The 15771-nt window shown below is 44.0% G+C and overlaps 1 protein-coding gene across 8 annotated transcripts in view; it reads right to left on the bottom strand.

Moving 5' to 3' along the window:
* LOC126179888 (sphingomyelin phosphodiesterase) overlaps positions 1-15771 on the bottom strand; it is a 419882-nt gene that overhangs the window by 78061 nt on the left and 326050 nt on the right. For 7 of the 8 annotated variants that reach the window (XM_049924650.1, XM_049924653.1, XM_049924649.1 and 4 more), the window contains exon 2: positions 5236-5358. In XM_049924650.1, coding sequence (XP_049780607.1) covers positions 5236-5308 — 73 coding nt within the window. In that variant the 5' untranslated portion in view covers positions 5309-5358. Of the gene's footprint in view, positions 1-5235; positions 5359-11468; positions 11586-15771 lie in introns of those variants that run through there. The other variant, XM_049924651.1, reaches the window with a different exon arrangement.

The following is a 15771-nucleotide window of genomic DNA, read 5'->3' on the forward strand; positions in this document are numbered from 1 at the left end:
CTGAACAACGCTTTTTAATTTTTTCCATTTGAGCTCCAAATCTTCGTCCTCATCACTTAATATTTCTTTCTGACTATGAGCAAACAGTAAAGGAAACAAAAGAAAAATTTGGAGTAGGTATTAAAATCCAAGGAGAAGAAATAAAAACTTTGAGGTTCGCCGACGACATTTTAATTCTGTCAGAGACAGCAAAGGACTTGGAAGAGCAGTTGAATAGAATGGACAGTGTCTTGAAAGGAGGATATAAGATGAACATCAACAAAAGCAAAACAAGGATAATGGAATGTAGTCGAATTAAGTCGGGTGATGCTGAAGGAATTAGATTAGGAAATGAGACACTTAAAGTAGTAAAGGAGTTTTGCTATTTGGGGAGCAAAATAACTGATGATGGTCGAAGTAGAGAGGATATAAAATGTAGACTGGCAATGGCAAGGAAAGCGTTTCTGAAGAAGAGAAATTTGTTAACGTCGACTATAGATTTAAGTGTCAGGAAGTCGTTTCTGAAAGTATTTGTATGGAGTGTAGCCATGTATGGAAGTGAAACATGGACAATAAATAGTTGTGTGTGTGTTTGAAGTTTACGGGCGCTAAACAGCGTGGTCATCAGCGCCCATAAATAGTTTGGACAAGAAGAGAATAGAAGCTTTCCAAATGTGGTGTTACAGAAGAATGTTGAAGATTAGGTTGGTAGATCACGTAACTAATGAGGAGGTACTGAATAGAACTGGGGAGAAGAGAAGTTTGTGGCACAACTTGACTAGAAGAAGGGATAGGTTGGTAGGACATGTCCTGAGGCATCAAGGGATCACAAATTTAGCATTGGAGGGCAGCGTGAAGGGTAAAAATCGTAGAGGGAGACCAAGAGATGAACACACTAAGCAGATTCAGAAGGATGTAGGTTGCAGTAGGTACTGGGAGATGAAGGAGCTTGCACAGGATAGATTAGCATGGAGAGCTGCATCAAATCAGTCTCCGGACTGAAGACCACAACAACAACAACAACATATTCAGATACTAGATACAGGTGGAGAAACAGATATCTAGAAACCTTGACAATGAAATAATGGATATGACGGTGTGTACGGAATCATGATATAGTAACTTCTCAATCGCTCTGTACATGAACTACTGTATGTATGTATGTATGTACGTAATAGCCGGCCCGGTTAGCCGTGCGGTCTAACGCACGGCTTTCCGGGCGGGATGGAGCGCCTGGTCCCCGGCACGAATCCGCCCGGCTGACTTGTGTCGAGGTCCGGTGAGCCGGCCAGTCTGTGGATGGCTTTTAGGCAGTTTTCCATCTGCCTTGGCGAATGTGGGCTGGTTCCGCTTATTCCGCCTCAGCTAAACTATGTCGGTGATTGCTGCGCAAACAAGTTCTCCACGTACGCGTACACCACATTACTTTACCACGCAAACATAGGGGTTACACACGTCTGTTGTTCCCTGGGGCCGAACGGCACAATAAGCCTGAATGAGTGGTTCGGTGTGGGGCGGCGGAGGGATCAAGTGGACTGCGGTAGTCGTCGTGGGGTTGTGGACCACTGCGGCTGCGGCGGGGACGGAGCCTCTCCGTCGTTTCTAGGCCCTCGGTTAACATACAAACAATGTACGTAATGGTTCACATTAGTAGTATGTATTCTTCGCCATCCTCTTTGTAGCGGTTTGCACAGTACATATGTAGATGAAGATACAGACATATCACGCCACATCGGGCACCCAGGGTAATCTGATCGACATTAAGCATCGCTGCCATTGAAAGATAGTACAGAACCATTACGAGAACAGATGACATGCACATTAAAGTCGACAACGGAAGTTCCACCTGGCCTCGAATACTGTGGTTACTGACAATTGCTCTCAGCAAGCATAATTAACTGACCTACATCTATACAATTGTCCCATCGGTTATTTTGAATTGGAAATTTGCTGGGACGTTACTGATTGTGCTACAAGAAATTTGAGTCCTCACCTTCCCACAGCTCTAATTTGTATGAGTGACTGAATGTGTGTGCCGCAGCAGAGAGGATAGACGGAAATGATTCGGCAGATCTACGTAGACCGAGTGCACATTGTGTTTAGTGTTTAACTACTGATAATAAGTTCTTGTTGCTTGACTTCCAGTATTGACGAAAGAATGTTACCATTTCTAAGACATCAGTATTTCCTGGAAGGGCATGTTTTTCCGCCTCTACAAACGTTACTGAACAACCTGCAATTATGAGAAAAAGATACGTAGTTTTGAGATGTAATGACGCAAACCTCCGCTGTACATTAATTTTCATCATGTCGTTCTTCCAATACGACTTTCAGTGTAATAGTATAATATAACTTATATATGGCGCTTCTTTCGTTGTATACGAAATAGACTTTTCTTTTTTACTTTGTGCAGTCACTTCCTTTCAAATTGCACCTGAAGGCCCTGGGCCCGAATGTTGTAGTTATGTATTCTGTCACTCGGGAATTTTGCGGAAGTAGGCGCCTGAGAATTCGACATTGTCTTAGCGGACGAGCGGAAGATGATAGGAAGCAGAATAGATGAATACAGAGTGACGGTTGTGATGTTATACTAGAGAGGGGTAGTTCGTAACCCGAAAAGTGTGTCTTAGCGGACTAGGGGAAGATGATAGGAAGCAGAATAGATGAATACAGAGTGATGGTTGTGATGTTATACTAGAGGGGGGTAGTTCGTAACCCGAAAAGTGGAGTAGGGGAGGTTTGGAGTGGTAAATTCTGAAGAAATTCGTCACCAACTCGATAAGTATCCGTGTCGCAGTAGCCCAATTAAATGTCAGCCAATTTTAGACTACAGTTACGTAAAATCTTTAGCATCAGTCGCACCGAAATTTCTCCACTGTTGGATTCGTTCCTTATGCCATTTTCAAGCGATCGCAACTGAACATGGGGAGCCCTCCTGTGACCAGGAGTGCACCAGACGCACACAGACGATGGCAGTGCGCCTCGTGCACTCCAACTGACGGAGGAGGCTCGAAATGTACCCAGCTGCCACAACGTATACTTTCGCTTCGATTTAGTTTGGTGTGGAGTAAATTCAATACATGATTGCAGATACTTAACTTCAGCATCGTTGTCTTGAGGTTCCTATTTCTTTTAATCTGATGTTAATAATGGTCCTGGTTTCTATCAATTGCTTGAATAAAACACAAGCTTCCTATCTGGCTGTTTACTGAAACCCGCAATATTTCTTCGTGTGCTTTCCCACACAGACAATACATTCGATTCTCATCACATAAATTCTTTACATCAAATCCATATCTAGCTTCAGGACTCTTTTACGAAACAAGATGGAATAACTAAACAGATAGGTGCCATAACACAGCACCCGACAGACGATTCCAAAGATATAACACAAGCTGCTGCCACATGGTAATAGCTAACAACCGAAGACTATCGTGACGCAAACTTACTTCAAAAACGTTACGTTATATTAAAATGTAGCCTGTGATATTAGTTTTACACATTTGAAAAATAGAAATTCATGTAGTATTGCAAAATATTAGGTTGGTGCATAAGCTCGTAACGTTTTTGTTTTGAGTGATGGTATTCCGGTTGCTATTGGTTTATTTATCTATCGTCATTTTTTATTTGTAGTTCAGTGTTGCTATTTGAGTTTACATGCTGCCATTTTGTCACTTGGAGATAGTGAGTGGAGCTATGGATGCTAGAAAATGGAATGCCAAGAGGAGAAATCGGAACATTTCCGACATATTCTTTGGTCTGGGTTCATAAACAGCAGCAGAGGCAGGCATAAACACTGGCGCCGTGTATGGAGATAATGCCATTGGACAGAGCACGGAATTTTTTTTTTTTTTCGTTTCAGGGAGGATCCTTTTGACATTAGTGGCGCTCTACGTTCAGGAAGAATTTCGGTGTTTAATGAAGACAGTTTAAACGCGTTCACCAACAGTGATCAACATCAGTGTACTCGAGAACAGATCAACTGTGATCATTCCACATCCGTGCGACAGCTGCATGCGGTGGGGAAGGTTCAAAAATGGGGTATATGAGTACCGTATTCTCTAAATCCAAAGCACAAAAATCCGCGAGTGACCACATGTGCATCTCTTCTTGCTCGTCATTAACTGGCTCGTGAACAACGCAGACTATTCCTATCTTGTAGCTTTACTGGTGGTGAGAAACGGTATCTTTATGCTAACATAACGAAAAGGAAGGAAAGGTTGACCCCAAACAAAGCAGTAATTCCCCGTACAAAGACCTGCGCGCATCCACGAAAGATAATATTGTACATTTGGTGGCAGAGCGACAGTGCGGTGTAATACGAATTGCTTCCCGAAGGTGTAACCATCACTGCTGACATTTACTGTCAACAACTGTGATGTCTTGCAGACACAGTCCAAGAACTACGACCAGAATGACTGCGTGAAGTGATGCTACTCCACGACAACGACGTTCCGCATTCCGCTAATCTGACAAAAACGTTGTAGAGGAGCAGTTTTGGGATGCCATTCCGCACCCACCTTATTCACCTGTTTTTACGCCCTCCGATTTTCACTTTTTCCGCTCTCTATCGAACAACCTTCAAGGAACTTCCTTTCCGGATGAAAATGCTCTGAACATGGCTCATCGAGTTCTTCGTCTCAAAACCACGTGATTCTACAGTCGCGGAATCGAAAAATTACCGCAGCGTTGGCAGAGTGTTGTAAATAGCGAAGGAGAATGTATTATTGACGACTCAATTCTCTGTTAATGTGTACCTGTTGTGATTAAACTTATGGAGACACGATACGAACTTATGCATCAACCCAATATAATTTGTTTTGACATCACCAGTAATTATTTCTAACTGTTTTTGGTTTAAGTTGAGCGTAAAAATATCTGGATGACTAGTTTTTCAGAATGCGCTTATTTCTGTATAAAAAGGAACACTGAATATTCAGATATTTATCCAATAGGCTAAAGGTATAGAAATTATGAATACATTCAATAAAAAGACAGCATCCCCGCAAAAGCTGAGAATTACTCGAATATCGACAAAAACTGGTATCGAGCGATTCATTAAAAAAGCGACCGGCATCGACAGAGTCAATGTGGTAGACAGAAATCTACCTTGGGTGGTTGCAGACTCCGTTTGCTCAATTGTGAACACATGAAAATGACTTACGGAACAAATCCGACAGTGGAAAAATTTCGGTGCAGCTGGTACTGCGATTAAAAAAAAGATAAGAATTCAAGAATGGTGACGGATGTACTTACCCTGTACGACCGCGAGGACGGCCAGTGCGAGCCATGCCCAAGGCGGCAGGGGCGTGGGAGGCGGGGGCGGCATGCTAGGACGCCGGAGCGGGGACGGCTGCGAGCGGAGACCTCACCACCAGCCTGCAACAAGTGGTGTTACAGCGAGCGGTGTTACCCTGCTCTCCCTCTCAGGACTGCGCTCTTTGTCGTAACACAGACGTAACTCTGTCCATCATAAGAATAAACCTGATGTAAACAAACACAAACGCACTGATTGGTCAGAAGCCGCAGCACACGTACACTGGTGTTGTTACGTTCTTGTAAGCAGGTCCTACTTATTAGGTATCTTATTATCAAGCTACGTTAAATGAAACTCTAAGATATTCTTATGTATTAACAGATATCAACGTTTTTCTCAATCACAATTTAACAATGTAGTTTTTATTTCAAAAATCGTGCACAATCACAGTCTCTGTACTGTTGTGCTCTGATTGTCGCGCTATTAATACGCAGTATGAAAATAGTTGAGGCTGCTTCCTGCTCTGTAGTGTAGCACGGATTTGTCGCGAGAAATAACACGACTGTTACGGTGCCGGATGTACTAGAACTAACACACGGAGCTTTTTCACATGTTACTGCCGAACTCTGGTGGGATATAGAACGGAACGTCGTAAAAGAAGCCGAGAAATAGCTTGTTCTTAAGGTTTTTCATAAATGTACAGAAAAAACATCGGCTGTATTTGATACAGTTGAGATATAAGAACACACTGGATGTATAGCGGAGTCGGCAGAAGCAGTACACGGATCACTGGTTTAAGTCTCGCATTAGTCATCCTGTTTTTTCGTTGAATTTGATATACCTACATCTCGTAGTTGTAAAACTCATCATCACTTTTATGACAAATGCACGTCTTTTTTGTTTGTAATTACATATTCCACGCGAAATTCCCGTTTTCATTTCAAATATAAATTCTTAATTATTGATATTCTATGAAACATTGTTAATAAACGTTGCTTAAATTAAGAAAACATAACAATTTAATTTTTTTAAGTGTCGTAGAAACATGAAAAACAGTCATTTTCACAGCATCGAGCACACGGTACAAATTCTGCATTTCTACATTTCCCACTGTACCATCACAATATGAACCCAACAGAACTGATCGGTAACCAAGTTAAGGGACTTGTCGCGAGATATAATACGACTGTTAAGGTGCCGGATGTACTGGAAGTAACACACGGAGCTTTTTCACATGTTACTGCCGAAGGCTGGCGGGATATAGAACGGAACGTCGTAAAAGAAGCGGAGAAAACGTGGCGCCTGGGTGGCTTCGCGGATTTTGTTGTTGATCGACTCGTTACCAACGTAGCAGATGATAGCTCCAGAACTGAAATCTCTTTCTTGGATTTGGATAAGGAAGGAGCTAAAAGATTGCCAGACGACTGACAGTAATTAATACCTTCAGTGGCTCCAGTATTCAACAATACGATGAAATCCCTTCAGTATGCTTTAGTATCATACATAGCTCGCTCAGAAAAATTACCTTTTGTTTAAGTTACGAATTTTCGTCATTCTTGTTTGTAATTAGAATACTATGTTAGTTGAAAACGGGAGCATTTTATGCTTTCCGTCTGGTCACCTAAGAAGCGTACGGTAGTGCTGGTAGTTTGCCGAATATTATTTCATTCTGTTTAAAAATTAAATGACATTCGAAGCTATATTGTTTCTCTGCTCGTCTCTTTTTATATCTGAACTGCAACTGCTCACATCGTTGCAAGTGAGTTGGACCAGCTGGCTGGCCAGTGCTATCCAAGTTAAACGCGTCGGTAAAGCTGTTGTCCCGCATTATCGCTCGGTCTATGCGCGCGTAACATAGCACAAAATGTATCCTTATGATCGAATCTGACTATACTGGACACAGCTTGGTTTACGCTCCACGTGAAACGAAATCCAATGAGATTCAATCAAACGCAGAAGAATATATGGTGTAATGTTTACATCAAGTTTATTTTCATAAAGGAAACCTGTGGAAGGTACATTAGCTTATTTGTTTTAGTTGTAAATATTTGTCATTTATTATTGTTTTTCTGACATGTTCTACATGCTGGAGGACCTCCTCACTACGGATCAATTGGAATGAAAGTAAATCTCATCTAATCTAATCTTCCGTGATTTCCTCGAAATGCACCACGGAAACGGATGCTTTGCTTAACAACTCCACGATCGACATTTTTCCCTGTCTCTGTCCAACTGATGTTGCTCTCTGCCTATGGTGTTATAGATGACAATGGGTTGCTAAATTCTTATTTTTTCTACTCAAAGCAACAAATTTGTTTCATAAATCGCAACGTTTATCCCAAGCACCCTCAATCATTAGCAATGAGAAGACATTATGCACTTTGTACAGAGGCAGCATAATCCCTCTGATCTTCTTCGGTAGAATGTATGACGCTTCCAGCACTGTTTCCAGGCGTGTGCGGCATGTAGAACTGACGCTAGTAATCTTATCGCTCGAAACCGTATTGCTACACTGTCCTTGGCGCTTACCTTAGCCTTACAAATACTTTGTATTCTGCAGCACAGAGCTTACTGTGAGAAGGTGAACTTAATTAAATGAATCGTAATTTACAGTTATATCCGGTACCATGGGGCGAATGATTTGGTTCCTTCTCTTCAACTCGTTTAAACAAATATACCGCAATTATCAACTTGATAACATACGTTGAATCCCATGTGAATAATTGTTCGTTGTCTGCACGGTTTTGCAGTACACAGCCAGTATTGATGTACACATTACATTGCAGGTTTACTTGTTGCTGAAGTACATGCCGTATAGCCTACGCATTTTGTAATAGATTTGACTGTTGAGGCCGTCAATACCATTTCACTTCCTGTGCGAATTCTACTCAGGGATTATGCTAATATCATATATTAAGTGGAGCGGAATTTGGGTCCACTGTTATGCAACCAGTTGTTGAAGACGATCACAGTTATTAAGACGACGTTAAATCCGCTCTGACATTTACTAGTACTAGTCCTTTCCACTGTAACAACCGCTTCACAAATTTTACTGTTATGTCTAGACCACGATTCGAATAAGCGCGTTACCGTAGACGACATGCGTATATGTCTTATGTCACATTCTAGCGTAGGGAAAAAAAAGTATGATAGAAAAAGAAGGGGGGGGGGCGGTGACAATTATACACAGGTAAAAGCAAAATAACGTATTATCACTATCGTGTTGATGGGCCGTCTGCGGACATATTTACTTCGTTTACAAATCACGGCAGCCACATTCCATAAAAAATAGCGTCCTCAAATGTTCCAAAAATCACCGTCCAGATCGCAGTCTGATAACGTTTCGCAATTTATTTGAGCAATGGCAGCACAACAAGTCTGTTCATACAGTACATGCAGCTTCTTTACCAGTGCTGCCAAATTGACTCATTCATTTTAACTGAAACGCTTATTGGAGCATGGTCTTTAGTTTTCGGAATTGGTATGTACATGAAGAAAAATTCAATTAGTAGTTCCCAAAAAAAATAAACCCAGTTTAACTACAAAATTAATGTGTCAAAACTAGAAACAGCGGAACAGCAAGTAATCCACTGTAATGAGTAAGGGAAACAGGCAATACGATAATCACCTTTTGCATAAGGATCTGTCAAATTAAAACGAGACAGATGGAAGAAATCGCCTTAACTGTTAATATATTTATCCAACTGAGAGACGAAACGGTCAGTGCCTTACGGAAAAATGTTTGTGGTTGCCTACGAAACCATCATTGTATCCAGGCGCGCATATTTTCCTTCGAAGCAAATCGACGGTCATAAATGTCTTTTCTCAGGGCTCCAAAAATATGGAAATCGTAAGGGGAGAGGTCGCTTCAACTAAAGCACAGCAGAACGTGGACACTTCGCAAAAACTTGAGCGCCCCTTGAAGAACGAACACCCAAAAATAGTGACGGACGGCATCATTCTGTTGCAGGATAATGCCCGCCCGCACGTTGCCAAAGTTGCTTCGAATACGTTGCAGAGGTTTCGCTGAGAAGCCCTTACACAAACTATACAGTGTCAATATCGGACGAACAAAATTGTTCTCTTGACGAAGTCATACTGGAGAGAAGTAGTAGCATTCCTTCCACCTTCCAGTCTGTATCGTTAGGAATAAATTCGAGTTTTGAGGAGTAATGTTTATGTTTTAACAGCTAATGAAAAAAAGAAAGAAAGAGGGCGAAGCTTGAATAGGCCAAACAGGGCGAAACTTGAATAGGTCAAACAGAGCGGCGAGCCTAACATCCTCGTCCAAAGTACGAATGTCCATCATCAATGTTGCATACCCTCACTTTATCACATACTGCGGGGAAACTATAAGTAAGTCCAAGTAACTGGCGTACTGTTCATAGATTATGGCCTCTTCTTACCACCCAAATAATGGCGATAATTTCTTTCGATTATCGAAACTGTTATCTCCTGACCAACCCTCGGAGCAATACTTTAGAACATTCACAATTCGTCACTGTTAAACCGTTGTATCAGGCCGGAGCGAGATAATCTGTTAATGCTCGTACAAATGTTTCACTGGCAGAGGAACAATTATAGTTTAAGGGAACCGACAAATGTTGGACCAAATAAAAAGAACATCCATATACTCTTCCGCAAGACTGTCTTTAACATTCTAAACAGCTTGAACTTCCCTGGGATCGACCTGTGTAAACCATGAGCTGGTGGTGATGCGGGTTTCTATCATTTGTGGCACGGTAACCATCTAGAATTTTAGGAGAATCTACAGCAGAGCAACATTCTCTCCCTCTACGATTTTTACCCTCCACACTGCCCTCCAATACTAAATTGGTGATCCCTTGATGCCTCAACACATGTCCTACCAACCGATCCCTTCTTCTAGTAAATTTGTGCTACAAACTTCTCTTATCCCCAATCCTATTCAATACTTCCTCATTAGTTATGTTATCTACCCATCTAATCTTCAGCATTCTTCTGTAGCACCACATTTCAAAAGCTTCTATTGTCTTCTTGTCCAAACTATTTATTGTCCATAATTCACTTCCATACATGGCTACACTCCATACAAATACTTTCAGAAATGACTTCCTGACACTTAAATCTATACTCGATGTTAACAAATTTCTCTTCTTCAGAAACGCTTTCCTTGCCATTGCCAGTCTACATGTAGACAACCACGGAAAAATAATATCGACATTCGCCATTGAAAAGAAGTGAGATAAATGATCAACGTTCCGTCGACGACGGGGTCGTTAGGGACGAACAAAACCTCGGAATGGACAATGATGGGAGGGAGTACGGCCTTGAACTTCTCAAAGAAATCAATCCTGGCTTTCACCTTAGGTGATTTAGGAAAGTCATGCAAAGCCTAACCATGGATGGCTTCACACATTTTTGGACCTAGATCCTAATAGCGACCCCCAGTGTGCCATGATTATCTTCTTCTTCTTTTTTCTGGCCGTTATTCCACATCTTCACGGAGTCGGCATGCTAATCCAGATTTGGCAATGTTAGTGGTACAGAGTCCGTCCCTGGTAGCTGAGTGGTCATCGCGACAGAATGTCAATCCTAACGGCCCGGGTTCGATTTCCGGCTGGGTCGGAAATTTTCTCCGCTCAGGGACTGGGTCTTTTGTTGTCCTAATAATCCTAATTTCATCCCCCTCGACGTGCAAATCGCCGAAGTGGCGTCAAATCTAAAGACTTCCACCCGGCGAACGGTCTTCCCGACGGGAGGCCCTAATCACACGACATTTACATTTAGTGGTACAGAGTGGCCGGATGCGTGCGCTGTCGTGAAATGGGAAGAACAGTCCCAAGGAGTTGGGTGGACCGGACGAGACAGCTGGCACGATCATTTGACCTCACACCACTAGCCTTGTTCCTACCTAGGATCAGGCGTCCCGAACCTACACTTTCAGGACACGAATACATGCATTTAAACATACCACCGTGCCGTTCTTGGAGCGCACAAGTCGAGAAACTGAATACCGAATGGACATTCTCCGTGTCAATAAGGGCGCACATACTGATGTTAATGAATGAGGAAACGAATCATGTTACACATGGAAAACCAGTAATTGTTATGTAGTATAGTTCTAAAGTTATTGTATGCAGCTGTATATAATTTATGGATACCCTGTACTTTATCCAACACCTTAGCATCGCGGTGCAAACACCACGTCCTGCGTGTGCCGCCCTACCGCTAGGGCAGAGCGGCTACTCACTGTGTCACAGCCGCGCGTCGGTCCGTGCAGCCGCAGGCATGGCGTGCCACCAGCCACTTGTTAGCTGCTAGCTGCCACCTGCTACTGTGCGTCGCGTTGTGTCCACCTGTTGCGCCCACTGCTGACTGGCGCGCCGCGACGGTGTCCGCAGCTCCCCGCTTTCCCCCCTCGCGCTGAATACTAACGGCGTGCATTAGTCGCAAGGACGAAGCAGGAAGACCCGCACCAGTCCAGGCGTGAATACCAACTTGCGTGCTTGGGCAACGCAAGCGACCGATCCCCATAACTGCGTTCTGTTCACGATCTTCTTACATGCAAATAGATTACACCTTGCAAAATTAAATGCTACAAAACCGTTCAAGTCCTTGAGTGAATGTGCAACGAGCATCGCAATAGTCTAGTGTTATCATGAGCTACACTACGTCTCGTGTTCTGTTCTAGTAATCCGATATTCGTCAAGAAGCTTTGAATTCATTACAGGCCGGCCGAAGTGGCCGTGCGGTTCTGGGCGCTACAGTCTGGAACCGAGCGACCGCTACGGTCGCAGGTTCGAATCCTGCCTCGGGCATGGATGTGTGTGATGTCCTTAGGTTAGTTAGGTTTAATTAGTTCTAAGTTCTAGGCGACTAATGACCTCAGAAGTTGAGTCGCATAGTGCTCAGAGCCATTTGAACCAATTTGAATTCATTACACCTGCGATATGTAGCGACACTGCACATGTCGAGCAAGTCATCGCCTTCACTCTTCGTATACATATACAAATACAGGGTGTTACAAAAAGGTACGGCCAAACTTTCGGGAACCATTCCTCACGCACAAATAAAGAAAAGATGTTATGTGGGCATGTGTCCGGAAACGCTTAATTTCCATGTTAGAGCTCATTTTAGTTTCGTCAGTATGTACTGTACTTCCTCGATTCACCGCCAGTTGGCCCAATTGAAGGAAGGTAATGTTGACTTCGGTGCTTGTGTTGACATGCGACTCATTGCTCTACACTACTAGCATCAAGCACATCAGTACGTAGCATCAACAGGTTAGTGTTCATCACGAACGTGGTTTTGCAGTCAGTGCAATGTTTACAAATGCGGAGTTGGCAGATGCCCATTTGATGTGTGGATTAGCACGGGGCAATAGCCGTGGCGCGGTACGTTTGTATCGAGACAGATTTCCAGAACGAAGGTGTCCCGACAGGAAGACGTTCGAAGCAACTGATCGGCGTCTTAGGGAGCACGGAACATTCCAGCCTATGACTCGCAACTGGGGAAGACCTAGAACGACGAGGACACCTGCAATGGACGAGGCAATTCTTCGTGCAGTTGACGATAACCCTAATGTCAGCGTCAGAGAAGTTGCTGCTGTACAAGGTAACGTTGACCACGTCACTGTATGGAGAGTGCTACGGAAGAACCAGTTGTTTCCGTACCATGTACATCGTGTGCAGGCACTATCAGCAGCTCATTGGCCTCCACGGGTACACTTCTGCGAATGGTTCATCCAACAATGTGTCAATCCTCATTTCAGTGCAAATGTTCTCTTTACGGATGAGGCTTCATTCCAATGTGATCAAATTGTAAATTTTCACAATCAACATGTGTGGGCTGATGAGAATCCGCACGCAATTGTGCAATCACTTCATCAACACAGATTTTCTGTGAACGTTTGGGCAGGCATTTTGGTGATGTCTTGGTTGGGCCCCATGTTCTTCCACCTACGCTCAATGGAGCACGTTATCATGATTTCATACGGGATACTCTACCTGTGCTGCTAGAACATGTGCCTTTACAAGTACAACACAACATGTGGTTCATGCACGACGGAGTTCCTGCACATTTCAGTCGAAGTGTTCGTACGCTTCTCAACAACAGATTCGGTGACCGATGGATTGGTAGAGGCGGACCAATTCCATGGCCTCCACGCTCTCCTGACCTCAACCCTCTTGACTTTCATTTATGGGGGCATTTGAAAGCTCTTGTCTTCGCAACCCCGGTACCAAATGTAGAGACTCTTCGTGCTCGTATTGTAGACGGCTGTGATACAAAATACACCATTCTCCAGGGCTGTATCAGCGCATCAGGGATTCCATGCGACGGAGGGTGGATGCATGTATCCTCGCTAACGGAGGATATTTTGAACATTTCCTGTAACAAAGTGGTTGAAGTCACGCTGGTACGTTCTGTTGCTGTGTGTTTCCATACTATGATTAATGTGATTTGAAGATAAGTAATAAAATGAGCTCTAACATGGAAAGTAAGCGTTTCCGGACACATGGCCACATAACATATTTTATTTCTTTGTGTGTGAGGAATGTTGCCTGAAAGTTTGGCCGTACCTTTTTGTAACACCTTGTATACACGGCCCGGAAGTATTGGTGTGACCACCACCTATGTTCGATGTTAACGTGGAACAACCACTCACAGACGGCAGGTGGTAGCACTAGTAGTGGAGGATCGATAAATCGTGTCTCAGGGGAGCGTAAAAGTGCAGTCGTTGTCGTAATGCTGAAACACAGCGATTTATTTGAGCAGGAAAGGGCATAATCATTAGCTTTCGGGCCAAGGAGGGAAGCATTTGCCCGCATCTCGTGGTCGTGCGGTAGCGCTCTCGCTTCCCACGCCCGGGTTCCCGGGTTCGATTCCCGGCGGGGTCAGGGATTTTCTCTGCCTCGTGATGGCTGGGTGTTGTGTGCTGTCCTTAGGTTAGTTACGTTTAAGTAGTTCTAAGTTCTAGGGGACTGATGACCATAGATGTTAAGTCCCATAGTGCTCAGAGCCATTTGAGGGAAGCATTTCCGAAACGGTTAAGTTTGTCAACTATTCGCGTGTAGCCGTGGTTAAAGTAAAATGGCGCTATCCAAAAACGGCGCCGAGGCAGCTGTGGTGCACCATGGGCCATACATGGCAGTGGACAACGATGGCTGCGGAGATCCGTATGGGTGAAAAGATGTGCAACTGTTGAGCAACTGACCGCCCAGATGAACCAAGGGGCTACCAGAAGTGTTTCCTCAACGACCGTTCAGCGAACGTTGCTGCGCATGGGCCTCTGCATTGGGCGACTGCTCATGCACCCATGCTGACTGCTGTTTATCGGCAACGAAGGCTCGAATATGCAGGCCAATAACGCAACTGGACGTCCACTGAGTAGCCACAGGTGGCCTTACCAGATGAATCACGTTTCACGCTGCATGAGACTGAAAGTAAACATCATGCAACCATCGTCGGCAGGATCCACGTTGGAGGAAGTAGCGTTAGGGTCTGGGGAATGATTTCGTGGCATTCCTTTGGTGATCTCGTCATACTGGAAGGCACAACGGATCACAAGTATGGTTCTATCCCTGGGACCCTACTCACCCAAACATGCACTTTGTTTTTCCTCGCCACGATTGCATCTACCAGCAGGACAATGCAACGTGTCACGCGGCTCACAGTGTATGTGCGTGGTTCGAAGAGCAACAGGTTGTGTTTACCGTACTCCCCTGGGCACTAAACTCTCAGAATTTAAACGCTATCGAGAATACTTGGGACTACCTCTATCGGGCTGTTCGCGCCATGGATTCTCAACTGAGAAATCCAGCGGAGCTGGCCACATCACTGGACTCGACATGGCCCCACATCCCTGTCGGTTCCTTCCAGAACCTCACTGACTCTCACCGCAGAAAGTGGTTATCCAGGCTTCTTACAGGGGTAGTTACGGTAATATGGATGGAGAGTGTATATTCACGAACTCTAGGCTTTCACTTTTAAAATAGTTCCTATCCTCCGCTTCCGAGCAAGGTTTCCTGGGCTGTAAGGCAAATGTTAGGATTGGAAATCAATACTCAAACATACCAAATTGGGACCCCCTACCCTCACAACGAGCTCGCTATGTTTTTGGACTTCAAAGACCCTGGCTCTACGACGGATCATTGCTCTAACAGCCTGCACTACCTAGAGACCGAAAATGGGAGGTCGTTGTGCACGTTTTGTCGTCGCCTTCTGTCGGCCTGTTGTCAAGTCCACATTCCGTGGACAACATGGTGATTATTGTGCAACGTAATGTTGTGTTTGCGATGTTATGAATGAATATGGAACTAAAGATAAATATAGCTTCAAACCTGGAGACAACACAGCTTATACCTGCCAAACAGCAGAAAAAGGGTGATTAAGTTAACGTATCCATTCGGCGAATGACTCACTAGAGTCACTAAACCTGCCCAAAGATGTAAACAACCATCCATGAGCAGCGCCTATTATACGAAGGGGGTCAGACAGTCGATCAATTCCAATCATCCCACAAGGAAGGAGGTACACGGCTCGTGTTGTCTGTA

This window comes from Schistocerca cancellata, chromosome 1, assembly GCF_023864275.1.
Source record: "Schistocerca cancellata isolate TAMUIC-IGC-003103 chromosome 1, iqSchCanc2.1, whole genome shotgun sequence".
Lineage (NCBI taxonomy): Eukaryota > Metazoa > Arthropoda > Insecta > Orthoptera > Acrididae > Schistocerca > Schistocerca cancellata.